This window comes from Aythya marila, assembly GCF_965140915.1.
Source record: "Aythya marila genome assembly, chromosome: 2".
Taxonomy (NCBI): domain Eukaryota; kingdom Metazoa; phylum Chordata; class Aves; order Anseriformes; family Anatidae; genus Aythya; species Aythya marila.
This window is the reverse complement of record NC_139043.1, coordinates 121,555,313-121,576,891: the sequence shown is the minus strand read 5'-3', so window position 1 is coordinate 121,576,891 and position 21,579 is coordinate 121,555,313. Positions and strand designations below refer to the sequence as shown.

Genomic DNA, 21,579 nt, shown 5'->3' with positions numbered 1-21,579 from the left:
TTCTGTTCTGTGTATGTTTGATTTCAGACACGGTTTTCAGACAGACAGAAGTGATGGGATTGAAAATGTTTTCCCCTATTTTTAATGTAATTTTACTTCTGCAAAATTTGTTTCTGTTTCTCATGTTTGTATTCTGGCAGAAACTCATGTTATTCAAAGCAAAGTGTGAGGGATGTGCTTCAGTTTTTGATCTTAAAAATGAGGGAAAATAGCCTACTGTATTAAGGGAGAAAAAAGGTCTGGCCTGACATAAGGAGGGACAATGTGGATTACCATAAGCTCTCTTTCTGTGCAAGAAATTGTGCTATGTTTCTGATAGCTTTCACCAGGAATACCATATAAACAATTTGTATATTTGCCTGCCCTTACAAATTTCAGTTTTAACTTCGAAAATAAAAAAAAAAAAAAGTATATGTTGGTTTTGAGTAGATAGGCATATTTTTCATAAGAAGTTTATCAGGATGCCTGATAAACAGTGGAAGAGGCTAGAAATATATCTTCTGACTGCAGTTTCAGCCCTGGTCTATCTTCTGAATCAAACTATTAGTTAAATGTTTGTGGTTTATCTTGTGCTCTGCTGCATTAAAATTTCCTCTCCAAGCTGTAGATTAGATTAGGGAGCAAAAAGCATGCATTAAATAAAGAGGTGTGTATGTGTGAAATTGTGTGTATATATATATATACCTGCACTCGAATTTTGGAGGGATGTATAGCCTGAAACTTCTTTTTACTGTGAAGTAGCTATATTATATTCAGTGCACGAAGGAAAGTATAAAGACCTAGATCCAAATTAATTTCTTAAAAGATGAATCAGAAAAACTGAGGGATTTCGATTTCTCTGAACATCATGAGGGCAACGTATCAAGCTATTGTGGCACATGAAGAGTTGTGATTCATCTCCTCTAGAACCAGGCGAACGTTGCACAATGGTGAACAGCAGAGGTACTGCTTAGCAGGACCTCTTAGGTTTCCTGCTGGCTTTGAGGCAGTGTTCAGAGAGTGTCTGCAGTCCTGCTCTTAAACGTGGCACAAGCTGGACTTCTGCTGACTGAAAGAAAATCTTCACACAGATGAAGTGCTGAGAAAATCGATAGAGGACTAGATGTTTTTGAGTAATTTCTCTGTTTTTCCATTGATAAATACATTGAGGAACTAATGCATCACATCAGTTGAATCAGATGAGCATTTTTTTTTCCCTATACTGTCATTTTTAAGTGTACAAACAACTCTAGCGAAACCTAGAACAATTATGCAGTATTATAAACCATTAAGTTCTGTCACGGCCTAAGGCTTGTTTTTTTCTTTTTTTTTTTTCTCCTCAAATTTGAAACCTAATTTTGTGAGTAGATGAAGTCTTTCTAGTGGAGTTAGGTATTTCCATGAGCCTCATACACACAGAGTGCTTTATAATGTTGCGTTGAGAAGATGTGGATATAACGTCTGCCCTAAGTTTCATTTCATTGAAGACATAATTATGTTGATTTATAATTCCAATTTTATAGAAGTTGTAATTCTTAATTAGTTTCTCTTAACTTGTTATGGGTTAGTTAGACAGCACTTATGATTCTTGGCAAGGGTATTTGAAAAGTCAAATCAATTATTAAGGCAGAAAAGCTGCTTATTTGTCTCAGAAGACTTCCAGTGGTGTTCCTAGGTCAGCAACTTGGTACTAGGTAAGAGAGATGGTAACCAAATTCTCATACTCTAATCAGTGTAATGTATGCTATTACACTCAGTAGAATTGTGCTTTCTTTAAATTACAGTTACTCCAGTCTAATTGTAGTATATCCTTTCGTCAGACTTTTCTAGGGGACTGTCTTAATTTGGTTGTATCTCTGCAGTATTTTGTCCTCCCATATTCCATAGTAAAGAAATAAATTACCTCCCTCGGCACACATTTCCATGTTTCCACGTTGAATTTAGTTTTCTGTTCTTTCTGTGATTTCTGTTATAATTAACACCCCATATTTCCCCATCAGTAGCAGCAATCCTGGCTAAAGCACTTGTTTTCTCTTGTGTTTTTACCTTCAGACACATGGTAAAACCAGCTGAAGGAACAGATCCAAGTTTAATAAATAAATAAAATAAATAAATAAATAAATAAAAGTTGAACTTCAAGTTTAAAACTTCATCTTTTACTTTCATAATACAGATTAACTGTTTTGCTTTTCAACTGGTAAGGGCTCTGTGTAAACATGCACAGAATCGTACTGCCGTATTACAGCTGCTGCAGTGATGAGGAAGGTCATGTTACATAAAGCAGCAAAAAGGTTTGTGCCATTTGATGCACTGAACAATATTCTTAAAATTTTTTTTCTGAGAAGTCTTTGCTTGGCCTGTGTAGTGTTTTGATTCATCCATCTACACAATATGTTGTTTAGTTTAAGGAGGGAAAAAAATATTTTAAAAAATCAAAATATCTGAGGGGACTGTTTTCAAAATGCTGTGCTACTGGCTTCTTTTTTTGGATAGCTGTTGCTGTGTTTGTGTGCTGGGGCAGAAGCCTCCGGAATGAGGACTTACACACCTCACAAGAACCTTAACGTAGTATGTGAGAAAGAAGACCCAATGAAAACCCAAATTACCAAGCTATTTAAGCCTCGTGCCTTGGCAGCGATTGTGTAAGGAGCACGCAGTTAGGAGGAACCGCCTTCTTCAGTGGTCACCCTCTGTTGGATTGGGTAAAGCATATTGGGAAACCGAGCCTCTCAGCAAGATCTTTTCTATAATCTCGTTAGGTGCCTGGATTTGGTAAGAAAGCAAATTGCTTGCATATTAACCCATCTTTTGAGCAGCTTGTGCTGCCAGTTCTGAATGTGAAACCAGGGTCGGGGGGTAGTGGGAAGAGATACCACAAAGGGCTGGAACAAGGTGTAGTTTAAAGGTGTGTGCTGTTTGATAAAATAAAGATCTGTTGCTATCCTCTTAACTGTGTTTCAAAGATGTAAATAAAATCTGCTTCCATGCTTTGATTTTGATCTAAGAAATTTCTTTGAGGAGTGAAGACCCAAGTTTGGATACTGCTGGGAGTTTCCTGTGTATTTAAGAAAAGATGGGGACTCATAAATTACTGGAGGGAAGCAGAGGGATTTGCTGCTACAGAAAATGAGCTTTTCTGCCACATACTAGAAATGCTAGTGAGCGCAATTCAGTTATTCTTGGCAATGTGTGACCTACATCTGTGTCCCCCTTCCCTGTGAAGAAGAGTGAAGCAACTTGAGTTGACACTATTTTAGACTTGGGGCTTAGCAAGTAGAAAGGTTATTACAGAAAACCTAGTCCTGAAACACCCTGGATTGAACTATTCTGAATTAATTTTAAGCAGAAAGAGGCCAGTAGAGTAGCTTCTTCTTTTGAAGAGATTTGCCAGTGATGCTCTGTTTGAAAATGTCGTACGTAATGACCCGAAGGAGTAGGTAGTGAGGTTGGCTGCATCGAGACAGGTCGAGTTTCTGAATTTGCTTCAGTTGCATGTTCCCAAATGATAACTCTATCATGAGCAATGGAGCTGAGAGCTTGGTGCTGTCTGTATGAATGACAGTCTGTAAATGAAGTTCAGAAGATTGCTTTGCAGATGAAAAGCCCAACAAGGACCATCAGACACAGTTGCTGTGTTTTGAGTTGCAGATGTGAAAGCAGAAAAATACTTCAATGCGACTTGCTGCAAACCTCCAACAGATCAGAAGATAGGGCATAGGACATGACAACACACCATGTTCCTTCCTTATATTAGCTCTTGCTTTAGAGGGTTAGTGCAGTTTGAAGTTTAAGCACCTCACCTGTACACATTTTTGTGTTCCTATGTATGTGTGCACACATACACATTCTTACATCTCTACACACTTCAGAGGGTACCACTCCCTATATTCTAACCTATCGAGATAATCTGCAGTACTTCAGTTGGTTCGAGGTTTCGGGGTTTTGTAAGAGCGTGACAAGGAGGATCTACACTGAATTTCATCAAGAGTTGTCAGACTTGAAATATAACTGGTGTTTGGAGCATTTCTTAAATCGTGTGATTAATTGGTGCTTCCTTAGTTATTCCCTCCATACCTGTAAACATGAAATTGGAGTAATAAGCTGTGATGGAAAGCAGGTAAAGTGTTCAACTGTACTCTTACGTCTGCTTTGCAAGTCTATGCAAGAACTACTTGCTATTTATTATGTGTTTGATGGCCTCAATCATATGCTGGATGAAGACCATAGCAGTGACTTGCTTAAATCTGCACAGAGCTTTGCTCTTTTCTGTCCTCGTACTGTAGCCGTGTGAGCTGTGATCTTGCCGAGGAGACAAAGGAGAGAAGAAAGAAAGTTAATGGACCACAACAAATAACAGCAGTCAGAAGAGCAGATGCATAAATAAAATAAATCTGAGGGTCTGTGCTAAGGTGTGGGCTCAGGAGTTTGAGGGGAAACAAACACACATGGTATCCTACAACAGGGAGAGTGCACATAGTTGAAATTCACACTTTGGTCCTATGTATGTATCTCTATCTGTATTCTTTCCACTCCTGTTTCTCATTAGGTTAAGGTTAGCTTTCTAGGTTAAAACAACAAAAACTGCACCCCTAAAGGTCCAGTGCTGCTATCAGCCTCTTTGTGGACCCCCAAAATAGGACTTTTGGCCATTGCATAGTCTCTGTGTTTCGGAGGATTTGGGGGAAGGGAGGAGATGTCTGCGTTTTGGAAGGTGTGATAGGGAAAGCTGTAGGGCTTACAGGAGGACAAATTGCCATGGCGTGTATCTTGGGAATCCCATTTAAAGGAAAAAACCTCAACTTTCATAGTGAATAACCATCTCTTGTAGAGGCTAAAATACAGATAATTTTGGTACTATCTTCCTATAATGAATTTGCATACACTTCTGCCAGTTTTAGGGAGGTCAACTCAATTTGATCATCAGCGAGAACAACAGTGTTGTATTAAACTGTTTAATTATCTTATGGTAATTTGGGGTCTCAGTGAATCTTTTTATAAAGCTTTCACTTTTTGTTTGCTATTTACATACACTGAAAGAAATTAACACTGCAGATAGATCTATTAAAAGTTACTGGAAGAGAATTATTAAAAGCTACTGGAAGTCTAGTATGCCTATACAATTAAAAAAGAAATGGGAGAGGAAAATAACATAATCTGTATGCCAATTACTACTCTCCATACATTGTCAGTGCAAGAAAACATGTTGGAACTGGAGTAGTTCAGAGGTAGGGAGTTAGTCAGAGACTGTCAGAGCAAGAAAAGTGGTGAGCTGGAAGCCTGAAGAAGACTTTTGTGCTGTCTGTGCTTGACATGGTTCATCTCTTAGCAAATCCTCAGCTATTTGAAAGACCTGGAGGGGGGTTAAATGTTAGGAACAATGTTTAGGTAAGAACAAGTGCCAGATTTGCTACACATACCTTTACCCGTGCTCTCTGTTTTATCTCAGACCTACTAACTTGGCAGAAATGTCCCATGGAGATCATCCGCGAGTCATCATTGTCCAAATGCAAGGGATCTTGAGTTAAAAGTGGCTGGGTGTTTCTCTTGTTCTATTGTCTGGACTTCTCAGTCCTAATTACTTTTTATTTATTTTTTTCTGAAGTCTATTGTTGACTTTCAGGAGTTAATGCTTCCTTACTTTAGCTGAATAGGTCAGAGAATTATTTTTTTTGATACTGCTTGAAATAACTGAGTAGCAGATATCAAGAAAAGAAACACATTTTGGATGTATATCTAGAAATATATTCTAACATCCTCTTTTGAAAGAAAGAACATTCAGTATGGGCTGCTCGGATTTTTTTCTCTTTGAGGGAGAGGTTGAGGGGGAAATTTCTTCACTCCCGTTATGTTTATACATCTTCTGTGAGTTGAAACTTGGTAAAATTTCTTTAACTACTATCACCATGTATATTGTAATCATATTACATAGTTGGGATGTCATTCATTAAAGTTGTCTACAAATACAATTTTATACTTTTTTATTATTTACAGTCTAGCTAACTTTATCTTGTGCTTTCATATTGATGTGTACCTTTAGACTGCTTGGTCGTTGAGGGCTTCCATATACCCAGACATGAAGGACAATTTCAGTATTATTAATGATTAAAAAAAAATATGTGGGTTTCGTAATCCTCAATTTCCACAATGTTTTGCATGACATTGGAGACAATCACTAATACCTGCATAGAAGGAAGCAAGCCAAGTCAATTCAAGCGAAGCCTTTAATATTTTAATAGCTTTTTTTAATGCAGATATTAATATAATTTAAATTTCTCTTTGCTGCACATTCCTTGGATCTCATTCACGTGCTTTGACTCGAAATAAATGAATTCAAATTGCTTTCTTCTCATGTTAATGTTCTATGGCATAAGTAATATGAACTCCAAACATTGACTTGTTTCTTTAGAGGATTGCATTCAGCACTGCTTTGGCGAGCTCTATCTTCTGATTACTCAGGATGGTTACAATTCTTTAAAATGCCACTACCCACTATCATCAGTTCATTATGTTAATAGCTTTTTTTTTTTCCAGTTGTAATAGGGTTATGAATTTCAGTAATTTCCACACGCTTTTGGCATTAAGAAGAGTTGGAAATTCCAATTTTTTTCAATGCTAAGTGGAAGCAAAGCTACTTCTACCTTGCCCCAGTGAGCATAGGAACAGGTGTGTAAATTCAGGGTGTGATTTTTTATGAGCCAACAGTTTTTCCTCCAGTGGAAATACAGGATGTTTCCTGTTCCAGGTGACTTTCAGTTAGGTAAATAAGCTTGAATTCTGCTGTTTACTCTAACTATTTGTCTTCAGATGTACAAATCTTTTTAGAATTGACTTACACATGTGCTTCTTTGGCTGGCAAAATCACTTGTTTGGAATATGGAGTTGCAGAAACATAGCATGTCCTTTTGTTTTTGATGTGAGAAGTCTGATGTGAGAATGGAAAAATGTGTGAGAAATGTATTAAATGCTTCTAAGTGTATGTGTTTTTTTCTGCCATCGTACTGTGTAATGAACTTGCGATGTACTTTCCAATTTTACAGTAAATAGTTTGCTCTTTTCCAAATAGCAAGGTTCATAAGCTCCCAGGGCTAACAATGACCATCCATGACCTCTGCCAAAATACAACTGTAGAATATTTAAATTTTACATGATACTGAAGGAGAAAATACAGCATATTGAGGTATGCAGAATGAAGAAAGAAATACAGAACTAGTTTTATATAGAAACGTGGAACTTCAAGATAACCTGGAGGAGAGGGGTCCATTTGAGATGTCGGAGAACTGAGGCACAGGAACCCAGAGAACAGCCCGGTCATAACTGAATTTCAGATGGGAATTGGAGAAGAGCTTCGATCCTTCTGTATAGCCAAGGTGTAAATCATCCATTGTGCCAAATCTGTGGGGCAAACAGTTGATTAGTTCTAAGTTGGAGTTTGATCAGCCTTATAGACAGGTTAGGATGGCCCACAGCACCTGCTTGACCTACTTGGCCCATTCTGACCTTGGTGCTTAGGTGTTACCAGTTGTCATTACAGACATAGTTGTTGATGAGATTAACTGATTACAGGGCATTAAAGGGAGAAAACGAGAAACTAGGTGGTTGGGGTGGTTTGGTTTGGTTTGGATTTTTAGTAGGAACTATTAACACTCTGAAGAGGGCACTAAAAATTATCACATGCTGAAATAGTGAAGTTGGAGTGATGAGAACGGAATAATATATATTATAATAATATACAATAATCTAAGTTCTTAGGTCTTTTCAAACAGTTCAACAACAGTTTTCAACCAGTGGTGATAGTCTAAGTGTAAATGAAATGGAACATTATGTTGAAACTTGCACTACACACTTTACCTGCATTGTGGCATATTTGATGTATACCATTGCAAGACACTGCAGAATAATGCATCTATTTAATCAGCTCTCTTTTCTGTGGGCAAAAGCCACAATTCTATTGATTTTGTGAAACAGCTCTATAAAGAGGTCTTTTTGTGGAGCTGTGTATGAAAGTGAGATTTCAGGAGGGATTTATTTTGATATTTCTACTGCACTTCATTTCAATGCCATAAAATATTCTGAGCTGTGATACCCACTGTGTGTTTTCTGTATTTTTATCACAGGTAACGCAGAGACTCTGGAACCTGTAGTCTTTTTCTATGGTCTTCCTCCCTTATTCTAGCATCTTATATCTTCTCTTGCTCTTCCTTCTCAAAATGAATGGTGATCCTCAGGCAATAAGGTTTTCCAGCCTTTGACTCCACTCCTTCGTGGTTTTGTGTGTATGCTTTGGAGAGGGAGAGAGCAAAACAAGGAAGCAGACAATGTTTTCACAGTTGGCTCCTCTCTCTTTTCTAGATCATCTGTAGGTGTTTTTGTTGTTGTTTGTTGTGTTTTTTTTTTTTTGGGGGGGAGGGAGAGGAGTACTTTTTTACATTACAAAAAATATCTCGGTGTTTTGGTTCATCTGCCATTAGTAGATTATTTAGCTAGCATTAAGAATTGTTAGTTTTCTTCATTGTAATCTGTTTTTCTGCTGATGCTCCTCAAATTTCTGTATGCTTCCTATTTGATATGGTTATTACATGACTATGAAATTGTACAGTGATTGACTCGTGTTTTGGTGCGGAGAGGTGAGGGGAGCAGTCAGGCAGTGATGGAAATTAGGGTTTCCCCACTCTCAAGGTTAAAAGTGAATTCAAAGTCTGATACCTGCCTCATTAAAAGCCGTGGTATCTTGTCATGTACTTATCAGACATTTAAAATCTTTTAGCCTCCTGAAAGAATTGCTGTTGGCTACTGTAAAGAACCTTTGTTTTTATTTAAGGTTATGTAACCTGTGCTTTCACATTAGAGTGATGCAATGCTGCTTGAAATAGCAGTAACATTTAATTAGATTGACACTTGCAGAAATGTTTCCCTTTAATTGTAGTATACTTCCTTCAATTGCAAAAGCTGCTGTTTTCTGTTACGAATTGTTGTGACCTATTGTGAAGACAACCTCTTGCACTATTTCAATAAATAATAGTGATAATATGTTAGAGTATCAGCAGTGCAGTGAGGGTTGTAATCAGTTGGATTTTTTTTTTTTTTATTTCAGTCATGTCTGCAAGTAGTGTTATGATTTACAAATAAGACATTAAATTCAAATAATCCCATGTAGCACCGCGATGAAAGTCTGCTGGGTTTGATACATTCTTTTAGTTTAGGAATAAAAGGACTCAGTGCAAAGAGGAGCCACTAATTCTCATCTATCTTTTCATGAATGTTATTTCATGTTTCTGTTTGCCAGGGGCTGTCTTTGTTCGTGCAGTGCTTCTAGGGGAAGAAATTTGTTTAAGTAACAGTTGAACACAGGTTTTCGAACTTGCAAAACTGCCTGGAGGAGCTGAACACTTGCCTCTTGTCACATCTGCTTTAAATAGTACAGGAAGAATATTTGCGCTTAAGATGTGCTTTTAATGAAAAACTATTATTGTGCATGGGGAAAGGGAGAGGCTGGGGACACACAAGTTTAGCTGAGAGCTGGCTCTCTTCCGTAAGCAGTTTTCACACTTGTTTAACAATCATAACTGTTTCTATTCTGAAAACTGGAAAAGTTCAGCTATAATTTGTTCCTTTCCTAAGGGCAAGTAGTCAGCCTAAGGGGTGCAGCATGCCAACGGTACGGTGCAAGCTGAGCTGCTGAAGCAGAGCTTTGCATTCTGGTGTTTGTGGAAAGGAAAGAACGCTTGATTCCTTATGTGTTTTTTGATTTATCCTTTTTAAAGGAGTCGGTCTTTGTGGTTTTTGATTTTACTCCTTTATTTTTAACTGCTTCCTTTCTTAGAAGAGAAAAAAAATCCCAAACTAAATTTCTAGAGAAGATCATGAGTTTTTGCTTTTCTTATTTAAGAAGGGTTTTACTACTGCCATTTGATGCATGGAAGAATACTAATACTCATTTTCCATCTTCAGTTTTTTTTTTTTGTTTTTTTTTTTGCTTTCTCTAAAATTTTCTGTGTGTCTGGCTTGGTTCTTTGTTTATAGTACAAATTTGAATTGATTCTTATTATAGATTAGTTGGCTTCCACTAGCAAATACATAAGTAACTTGCAAATACATAAATATTTGTGTTATCAATAAAGACTAGTTGACTCTTGTACCTGAGTGACCTGAAGTAAAACTGTTGCATAAACTATTGTGTTTGTTTCAGATTATTAAAATATGATAAAATTGTAATCTGAAATTTAATCTGTTTTTGTGTACATTGAGGAGATCCCCCCTGAGGCTCCCCTTCTCCAGGCTGAGCAGTCCCAGTGTCAGCCTCTCCTCCCAGGAGAGGTGCCCCGGGCCCTTCACATCTTTGAGGCCCTCTGCTGGCCTCTCTCCAGTAGCTCCACATCTCTCCCGTACTGGGGAGCCCAGACCTGGACACAGTTCGCCAGGTGTGGCCTCCCCAGTGCTGAGCAGAGGGGAAGAACCATCTCCCTTGTCCTGCTGACGGGACTTGGCGTGACGCAGCCCAGGCTTCTTGTGTGGCACAGACCCACCACCACCTGGTGTTCAGCTTGGTGCCACCAGGACCCCCAGGGCCTTCTCTTTGCAGCCGGGTGGCTGGGGCCATTCCTCCCCACGTGCGGGACTTTGCACTTCTCCTTGTGTTCCTTCATGAGGCTCTCGTTGGCCCATTTGTCCCGGCTGGTGGGGTTCCTCTGGATGGCAGCACGTCCTCTGGCATGTCCACCGCTCCCCCCAGTTTGTGTCATCAGCAGCCTTGCTGAGGGCGCACTCTGCCCCCTCATCCAGAGCATTAATGAGGGTGTTGAACAGGAGCAGACCTGGTCCATCCCTTGGGGTGCACTGCTGGTGTCTGGCCTGCAAGCAGGCTGTGTGCCTGGTGGGCCTTGCTGTTCAGCCGGGTTTCAGTGCGCCTCACTGTCTGCTCAGCCAGCCCAAACTTCATCGGCTGCTCTATGAGAATCTTACAGGAGACAGTGTTGAAAGCCTTACCAAAGCGTAAGCAGACAATATCCACCACTCTCCCTTCACCTGTCGTTTCATCATAGAAGGTGATGATCAGGCATGGGTCCTCCTCATGAATTCATGCTGACCACTCCAGATCACCTTCTTCTAAAGCTTCTAAATTTTTGTGTTGTTTTCAATGTGAGCTTAATCTTAAAAAAAAAATAAATAAATATGAGGTTTTAAAAGAGTGGTGCTGTTAAGTCTTCTGTGTGCTCAAATTAATTCAAGTTCAGTACTTGAATTTCTACTTCAGTGTTAAATGTCTGTCCCCTACTGTTCAATGACACTAATACCGTGTGTTATTTTACAGCCAGAAACTGTTAATATTTTGCTGGCATTATTAGGATTACTGTCTAAGCAGATCATTAAGATACCATTAGTTTCTGTTGTGCACTGTTTCATTTTGTGCTCTGAATAATAAGGTATTGGGCAAGAATCTGCTCGGTTTTGCCACTTTAGTTGGACACTTTGACCTTGGAAGCCATTCTGCAGTTGTACCTTTGGGTTGGCAGTGCAGTTTGTTGGACAGACTTCACAGAGCATCACTTCTGGGTGTGAATGCTGAGGCAGAAGGTAAAATAAAGATGCAAAGACACTGGAAGGGAAGAAGAGGGCTTCTTTCTGTTGGTCAGGAGTTTATCTTCAAGTGTGTAAGCAGATGAAGCTTCATAGACTGGTAGGAAGGCATACTTTCCTGAAACTTTGACTGTGGATTTTTTCTTCCATTTATGATTGTTACTTGTTGAGGAATATTAGATATCTGCAATATGGAATTACTTGAATTTTTTTCCTGGTCCTGGATAACATGGATTTGAACCACATCCAGACTAGAATTTCTCAGCTAAACCACTGGCTTGCTAACCACTCGGTGTTGCTGGGGCTAAGCAATACCAGTCACATCAAAAATAATGCTTAGATTTTGGGTTCATGTCCACGGGTTATGTTCACTTTCTTTACATTGAGCAAGTCTGTTGGTAAGCATAGTTGGTGCTAGTGATCTGTGGTGAACAATCAAACTTAGGAGCCTGTGTAAAATGGTAAACAAGTGACTGTACACGTAGTGTGCTTTTGCTATATGGGAGCTGAGTTCGAAGTATTTAATACTTTTTTTTTGTTGTTAGAATCAATCCATGCCACTAGTTCAAAAGGTATAAACAAAAATCTGTGTGAAGTGTTTGTTTTAGTTGATTGTGGTGTTGCGTGTTTGAGAAGCATTTGATGTTAGAACGGATTTCCTGAGATCATTTTTAGAATATACATATATATATGTATATATATATATACACACACATAGTCATACTTGATCTTGTAGATTTTGTTTTAAGAATGTATTCCTACAACATTGGAAATCCTAGTCTTTGTAGACTTTCTTCATATGATTCATGTGTTTTAGTAAACAGAGAATGCAAACACAAGTACTCTTGAAATGGAAGATGTTTCCTAAAGTCAGTTTCAGCATTTTTAAACTACTTTTAAAACATATTGTAGAAAGGTGCTTAAAAAGTCTTGTCAGTAGCATTGAGCTATTAGTCTTCTTGTTTAATTCATTATAACACAGTATGAAATAGAGGTGCTTCAGACACTCTCCCAGATCCAGTTATTCGGTGTCTACAGGTGTTTAAAACCAAAGACAATTATTAGTCATGAAGGGCTTTAAGTATGAACCAGCAGTGGTGGTTTCTTTATCGTCTGTAAAAATCCAGGTTTAACAAGTGGTATATCATGTAGATGAATAGTTTCAATATTCAAGTTTTCCTCATTTTAAAATACCTGAACTGTGAAAAGGGGGGAGGGAATTACGGAGGCCTATTAATCTAAATATGTTTGCAGAAACATTCTGGGGACGTGGTGTTCAGCTGACATGACTGGATGCAAGCTTAAATGTTAAGTTTGTAATATAGATCTGTAAAGTAGTTTCTATATAGTTTGCAATGTGTGCAATTGAACAGTAGAAACCTGCACAAAACTGCTTGTAACCTTGTATGTACTGTTGTAAACTAATCCTGTTTTCAGATGATTGCCTAAATAGTTTTGCTTTCCAATCACTTTACGTTATTTCATTTTGTGTTTGTGGTTATGATTCCATTTCTGTAACTCTGCCTTTGTTTCATTTTACAGAGGAAATAAAGGCTGAAACAGAAAAACAAAGGTATGTGATAGTTCATCATATTGAGCGATCGCGCTTTACCTTCTTGAAATGTGTACCATGCTTATTCTGAACTGTGAACATGGCTCACTCTGAAAAGCATTCTCAACATTATTTGTAAGGTTGGTGATATCTGGAAATGTGCTAAAAGTGCAGCTTTTGTTACTGGCTGTTGGGATGCAAGGCACAGGACCTGGGAGTACAGGCAGGAGATGGCTTAGAGGGAAGGAATGGGCTGCAATCAGCTGGCTGGGGAGGGTAGAGGAAGGGTCAGGATTAGAAAAGGACTTTGTGGGAAGCGCAGAAGGGAAGGCAGTGGTGGAGGGGCCTGAGTTTAAAATGATTTGAAAGGGGTTTAGAGGAAGGTGAAGGCCTGGAATGCAAATAAAGGACATAAACTGTGAGCGAGCAAGAGGTGGGAGGCTGAGGAGAGAAAGTGGGAACAGGTAGAGAAGACTAGAGTAATTGGAAGAGATCTTGTTAGGGAATAGGTGTAGGTTCCTGCAGTCAGTTCGTCCAGAAGTGATGGCAGAAGCAAAAACTGGCATTCAGCACCCTTCCCCTATCAGCAAGTAAGTTTTTAAATATTGGTAGACTTTCAACATTATTAGTGTTGAAATTAAACATTCCACAGGATCTTCTTCATCATTCAGTGTACATTATTAATCATCAGGGCAGTCAGGGCAGTGCTGTGGTACCTACTTATTGAAAGAACCAGCTCAGTGGATGAGACTGATGGTGAAAGTTGTCTTACAGCTTAAGCAGTTGAATGCCGTTTGGGGGCCTGCATTCTGCCCGGGAACTGAATTCCTGTTTTAGGCAAATCATTTAAACTGCAAATGTCAAAACTGGCTGCTGGTGATTTGTGCTTTATCTTTGGGCATTCAAGCGGAGAGCTACAAGTTTTGGCTTGGGAAATTCAAGCACTTCTAGCTGGAAAGAAGACAAGTGGGAACTTTATTTCAGAAGATGTCGAGGACTATTTAATATCAAATACATAAACAATTTATTCTCGCGGCTTTTCAAATTGGGCATATAAAAATTAATGGATGCATTTGATTGAGTCATTGTGCTTCAGTTCCCACTTGCAAAATAAAGTCTATGCTAACAGCTCATAGTAAGGCTGTAAAAACAAATTTAATATTTGTGTAGTGTTCAGATAACATTGCCCAAAGCGCCACAGGCAGTCTCAGTCATGATGTGTTTTTATAAAAAAAGCTTTATTTAAAGTAGTATAAATAAAGTCAAAGTACAAAATTTGAAGAATGATAAGAAAGAAATGCATAATGTTAAATAAAGAAAAATAATATCTGGTCCTGTCATTAAATACCACATGAAAACTAATGGCAGAGCTGAATTATAATGACATATATAAGCATGGTTCAGCCATTTCCGAACTTCCCAGTGCTTAAATTCTGTCCAGTTAATATTCAAAGTTGTGATTTCGAGGTATAATGTGTATGTCTTATGTGTCCATGTGCATTTTTAAAATAGATTTTGGATTTTTTTTCTAAGGTACTGTGTTTAATCTGACAGTAGCCTTTTACTTCTCTGAAGGCATTGATATGAATGGATTTACCCCATTCTTACTGTATAGTCAATTTTTTTAGATGCAGGAAAAAACGTTCTTTTTCTAGGTCTTAAAATAGCGAAACCTCTTAGTTTGTAAAAGTATTTTCAGTTTTTTATTTCTGTAATTGAGATTTGAATATCCTAACAAGGGACTTCTAGCAATAATTTTTCCAGTCCCTGATACGGGAAACTGCTCTCACTGCTAACCTGGTATATGCTGAAAAATAGATCATTTGTAATTCCCCAGAATTTCGCATGGAATACTGCCTATTTTGTTTTGTTTTTAAACAGGACTGGTGTTTGGCAGTGGGACAGAGGGGAATGGAATGGAAAAGGACGAGCTGATTTATGTAACCATTACACAGCAGATGCTGCCAGAATCTTTTTAAAAATTTATTGTTTGATACCTAGGTTAGCTTGTTTCTATGACTGATATGTAAATATCAGCATATTTCATATTCCTGATGCTTGGTAGATCCCTTGGTGGAAGAAGGTTTTGTTAGGAACAGTTTCTGGTTACACAGTCTGATGGAAGGGGAAAAAAAAAGATCTGAAGTGATTTCTTGAATGACATTAAGAAGGAAAGACCTTTTGGGTTACTCTTCTCCCCACTCCCTGCTGTCCCCCTCCTTTCTATTATCAGTGAGGTGATGAACTTACTGAGTTATCTTTCTGGAGACAAATGTAATGTCACGGTACTTATTTCTTATTTGGGGGAATTTTTCTGGCCTTCAGTTAAGAGAAGCTTCAGGCTTCTGCAGTAGCTTTGTGTGGCACAGGTTCTTAATTTTCTGAGTCACATTATGGCCTGTTCCTCGTTTCTGAAAAACTCCAGTTGTATTTCTGGAGTGTTCTTTTAACCTAATTTCAGTGATATTAGTAGACATAATCAACAGATGAAGAACAGTTTGTCATCAGACAAGAGTGAGATACACCACCCTGCCATTCTTCACAGAAAAGCTTCTATAGGAATTTCAGAGAGGTTTAAGAATGTAGGAGAATCATGTTCTTCTTCTGCAATTTATCTGATCTGGGTTTTGTCCAAAAGAGCTCTGTTTCCAGCAAAACAATATTGGGCAATAAATAAAGTTATGTATCTGATGATAGAAAAACAAACCTCTGTTTTTCTGCAACAAAAAATATAGAGAAATCCTTAAGCCTTCAAAAGAGAAATTATTTATTAGAAAAGTAAAACCTTAACGCTAATTATTCACTATTAAGACTTAGAATTTAGGTGCCCTTTTAAAGCAGCCTACAGAAGGAGGGCTGTTTGAACGTGCTACCAAATGTCTTCTCAAGGACAATCCAGATTGCTCCTTGAAAAGCTGGAGTACTGATATTTTATCACGTTAGTTAGTTTAAGGCTTTCTCCGTGATGCATGGGATTGCATTCATTCTTTGGATTCATAATAAGCTCTTGGCAGTTCATTCTTCTATTTCATCAACGTGAAAAACATTTATTTGCTACCATCTGGGTATGAAGAATTTCCTTGAAGCGTCTGCTTTAATTTGCAACAAATGTGAAGGACCTTCATTTTCGACTAGTTCTGTAAATACACATTTGAATGAGAATGTTGTAGTCTCTCACTACAGAATAGGAGGTTGTGTTCTTTTTTCTTCTTCATACCGTTTATCAAATCTGTGGAAGACACTGTAGTTTTGTAGTTTACCTGTAGTGTAAAGATGCGTGCACAAAATTATCAAGAATGCTTTTATAAAGGTGATGAGCCATTTTATGAAATAAAAACCCAGATACCTTGCTTCGAGTCAAAGGCAGACTACACTGATGCACACGAATTAATGAAAAATTACCTACCCTTAATTGTCCATTTTTGCTTAGTTTTAATAAGCACATTGCTTCTAAAGATGCTTTAGGAAATAAGACTTCGACATTTTATAATCATCTCAAATATTGTACACTTACAGTTTTTTTGCATACCTCACCCATGTGAGATACAGTGATAACCACTGAACTTTGAAATCCTGTGGTGTCATCTGGAGCACAAGAAGAGCAAAGATTTGTGATTTTTTTTATTTTTTTTTTTTCTGGATTTTGTTTGTTTTGTTATTTTGGCAAGCTGGCATTTGATCTGTTCCAACAGTGTAACTTCTTCCTAGACTTCTCCAGGAATTATCATTGACTGTGGAAGTGCTATTGAATGCCTTCCCCACTTTTTACCCACCATTTGAGGAGGGGCTTTTCTGGTTTTCAGGGAAAATAAGTCTTTTTTTTTTATGCCTTCAAACCAACAGGGACAACTGAATATCTACTTAGTGTGCAAGTAGGTCACGGCACTCATCCATAAAAGACATAGATGTAGTATAAAAGCTTTAAGGAATATTTATATGAGCATATTACCTTTGTGTTAATTTCATAGCAGTTATTCTTTCCTAATGCTGACTTTCTTGATATTTCATTTCATTCATAAATGTTGCAGTGGAGAGAACTATTTGTGCGGTGACTTACAGCATCCTAATTAAATCTTTCTGTTTAGTCCCCCTCATGGAGAAGCAAAGCCTGGTTCAAGCACTCTTCCACCGGTGAAATCAAAGACGAGCTTTATTGAAGCAGACAAGTACTTCCTACCATTTGAGTTGGCATGCCAGTCCAAGTGCCCCAGGATTGTCAGCACATCTTTAGATTGTTTACAGGTCCGTATGAAGATGTTTCAACTGTCAACTACAAAATCCTATTGATTTGAAGGGGGAGTAACAGTTATATGTAACAAATAACATTGTTGATTTTGTTATTTTACCTTATTGCACACACAGTGAAATCAACTATATATCTGACAATAGGTGACTATGTCCTATTTATAATGTAGTGCATCTATGTTTATTTTTGTATATACATATTGCCACAGGTTAGTTGCATTTTTGGATCAATTTTATTATGTTAGTGAACAACTGCCTGTTTTCACTTATATATCTATGAATTGAAATACTGTCAATAGCCTAAATGAAAGACTGAAGCTTCACTAATTGCAGGTATATAGTTACCAGTTTCCCTTTATTCTGTTTATAATTGCAATAAAATACTGTAAATATGAAATGTCTAGTTTCTCAAAGCTCATCGGCACATACAATGTTTTCAGCACAGAATTTAGTCACCGTTTCCTCCTGAGTGGCCTAAAAACAGCAAACTTGAATATATTTATTTACATTCACAGGCTTATACATACACAACTGCTGTGCTGTCTTTCTGTGCTGCCTTGCTACTTGTTTCTTAAAGTATGAGGAAGTCATGCGGATTTATAAATACTGTCATGCCTAATACTGTTCCTATTGGAACAGAATATTGTTAATTTTGTAATATATTCATATTTGAAGTATTGAAGACCTAGAGAGAGAAAGAGAACATTTAAAAAGAGAAGGCTAGCTAGTGGCTTAAATAGAAAACATCTGTAGCCAGTTTATCTGTTATTAAAAACACGTATGCTGGTGACAACTGATTTGTGTGATGTGGTGTTGTTCTTTTCAAATCCTGTTTGTTTTAAAACATTATTAATTATTGAACCAAAAGCTTTAATGTTAAGCTTGTTGACAAACTTTGTATTGCAGATGCTCAGTGAAAATTGAAAAAATCTGGGGACCATCTTTTAAAAAAACATCCTTTATGTTTACTGAGAGTTGGGGTAGTTTTGGTTCCAAGGTGCAAATTAGAGCTATCAAATACATTTATTTATTCTAATGAAAAGCTGACTTATTTTTTTATGCTTTAATTTATGTTTTTCTTTCTTTCAGAAACTTATAGCATATGGGCACCTGACAGGGAATGCTCCAGACAGTACAGCTCCAGGCAAAAAATTAATTGATAGGATTATTGAGACAATATGTGGCTGTTTTCAAGGTCCTCAAACAGACGAGGGGGTTCAACTACAAATAATAAAGGTAATACAATTAACCACTACTTCCAGTATTTATAGTGGTAACAACAGGAAGAGATTCATGACCTCAGAATTCAAAAGCAGAGATGTTTAATTTGTAAATATAATGATAGTTTTTAAATGCTTCCTTGGTTCTGTTTGCTTGAGATGGAAACTCCCTATATTATGCTTCTTTCCCTACTTTCTGCTGTTGCATGTCGAGTGAATTTGTGGCTGTGACACGAAGTCTTGCGCATAGACCACTGGATGAAGTTTCATTCACAGCAAATCAGTGGAGCTCTCTAATTGTAAAGAATTACTATCAAATAATCCTGTACTCCCAGTGGGGAAGATGGTAATTAAGAAACAGATTTTTAAATCCATTTTGAAATTATTTTATGAAATGCAATTAGACCTGGCAGACAGTTGTTACCATGGTAGCTTTGTGCTGCTGTGTCATAGACGTGTGCTTGAAAGAGATTTAAGGTTTCTTTCCGTAGCTTACGGAAACACTACATGTGGAATTTGTACAAATAAGTTTTTCGGAGGGACTCTAGCTGTTTCCTGATTGCACTGATTAATTATGGGAACTTACTATGGGAAATTATACCGAATAATGGAGTTTAGCTAAGGGAAATAAAGTACTTTATCCCCGTAACAGTAGTCTTGGAATGGTTGTGATGTGAGCAGTAGTGAAAAAATACAGTAAAAAGCAGTTAAAAGGAATGGAGTGTTTATTAGCTCATATTCTTGTGTATAGGTGTCCTGAGGTGTTGATAATCTTGCTGATTATATTTACTTGTTTTACTACAAAGATTGTACTTTTTCCTCCTGTTCCTTTTCATTGCTCCAATCTTCCTTTTTCTTGACACCCCACTTCTCCAGGAGATGGTTGTTAAAAGTGTTTCTGCTCCTAGTTGTCTTAAGTTTGTTGTTGCATTTTGCCAAAGCATTTTAAGACATTTCTCATCTTGCAGGGGGAAGTTTCTGTTGCTTTTTATTTTCAAAGGCTGAAACCGTTTTATCTCCCTTTTGCCTTCTCTCCAGATGCTTTCCTGTTCTGGTCCTTTCAGCCCTTAGCCTGTTACCTGGGCCAATATGCTAACAAAATTAACTTCCTGCCTGAAAGGGCATGTCTGCGAGCTGGAATTCTTTCTGTTCAAGAAAACAGTTGAGAAAGTCAACTCTTCAACAATTGGAAAATGCATTAAGCATATAAATTAACTTAGCGCTTTCTTTTTTTGACTTTGCTAATTAGTATGTTGGAATTCCTGGCCAGCTGGAGAGTCTTGCTTTGGCTCCAGGTTTGTCCAGTGACAGTACACTATAAAAAGCATCAAAATAAATTATCTTAGTGAAGACTGGAGCTTTTGACTTCCTTCATGGGCAATAATGAAACTTAATAGTCAGTCATATTGTATTAGGCTTCATAACTCTTTGGGTCCAGGCTGTCTGTAGACCCAGCTTCTTCTGTATGAGATGAAGGACAGATCACGTGCCTTTTAAAGTGTTCTGTGGCAATTAGTATGTTCTTTGAAAAAGTTAAATTCCAACAGGGAGATAGAAGGTGGCGGACCTGGGTCTCCCACTTTTTGCACTGGCACTCCCAAAATATTGTTCATAACATGAGCAGTGCTTCTGTGTGGCAGCTACATCACCAGCACCACTGTAAAATCAGAACACTGATCACTCCAGCACCTTTCTCTCTGGAGGATTATCCTGGTTCTGCATGCTGAATAGACAGCCCTTACGGAGTGTGCTGCCATCCACCCCAGGCCTGTGAGCCAAGGTTGGGTAAGAGTTCACACCTGGAGCTATTTGCTAGTTTCTGGGTGGCTTTCTAGTGGCAGAGTCATCTTAAGCATGTTCCCAGCAACCAGAGCAGCTTAGGCATTCTGAAATAACCTTTCTGCTGACCTGCAAGGAAACAATCCTGCTGAGGAGTGTAGCTTGTCTCGGTGTAGGTATGTCTGACGGTGGGTGGGCAGCTTACCTTATCTGCCTGTTTCTGCTCATCTGGTCTCATCTCTAATCCCCTCATTCTTCATCTGCAGGCTCCACGATGAGCCACACTGGGAAATTGGCCTTTTTGCCCTCCTTCCTCCTGTAGTTCAGCTTGATCTGATGTAATTTTGATGTCAAGCCACGTAAATGCTTTTTCAGCTGTAATGGTGAGGATAGCCAGGAGCAGAAGGAAAGCAAGAAATTAGGCTAGTGCTGCCATTGGAAGGTGTTTGTTAAAATTAGGTTCTAGGAAGAGAGGTGGCTTCAAACATTTCTGCCTTCAGGCTTGTTTTGCTGGGGCTGCTATGGTATTTGTGGTTTGTGTCCCTAAACTTCCTTCTGACACCTGCAGAGGTTTCCGTTGAAATTGTGTTTCTGTCTGGCCTTACTGTTCCTGAATAACTACTGCGTGTGACAAAAAACAAGTTGCACAAAAACAATAGGGGAGGGGAAGAAGATGAGATCAACTTTGCTCGTAAGTGTTCTCTTTGGCGTGCTGTATAGCAAGTATTATTAACTAGATACTCTCCCAGTTCAACTCGATCATATTTGGCAAAGAAAAAATACTTGTTTGCTTGATATCTGAAATTTGAGAAATTAAATGTCGCTTGAGTGACTGCTTATTGAGTCCTCCATGTGCTGTAAAAAGGTCAGCCCCAGTAGTCATGCTCTCTATTGACCAGTATCAGTAGAGGAAGAAAAGTTGAATCAAACATTGACCACAAAAACAGCCTATTGAAACTAACTAAAAATAAAAAATGGTTAGTTTACAGAATGGGAAAACTGTAAGCACTGACTAATTCAGAGGAATAAGGAGAATGGTTATAGCTTTGAATGAGTTTTACTGAAATTTGTGTGAAAGCAGATTCCAGAAGACCCTTAGAAAAACTTCTCAGCTCAATATCCTGTTGTGTTCCCGTAGTGTGAAATGCTAACAAAATAACTCATTCATCTGCAGTATCCTGGAGTTGTGTGGTTATTATTTCCTATAAAAAGGTCATCGAAAGTTTAATT

General features: G+C 38.1%; 1 protein-coding gene across 2 annotated transcripts in view; it reads left to right on the top strand.

Annotated features, from left to right (window-relative positions):
- ARFGEF1 (ARF guanine nucleotide exchange factor 1) overlaps positions 1 to 21,579 on the top strand; it is a 90,798-nt gene that overhangs the window by 16,655 nt on the left and 52,564 nt on the right. For both annotated transcript variants that reach the window (XM_082754054.1, XM_082754055.1), the window contains exons 2-4: positions 13,096 to 13,126; positions 17,191 to 17,347; positions 18,440 to 18,586. In XM_082754054.1, coding sequence (XP_082610180.1) covers positions 13,096 to 13,126; positions 17,191 to 17,347; positions 18,440 to 18,586 — 335 coding nt within the window. The remainder of the gene's footprint in view (positions 1 to 13,095; positions 13,127 to 17,190; positions 17,348 to 18,439; positions 18,587 to 21,579) is intronic.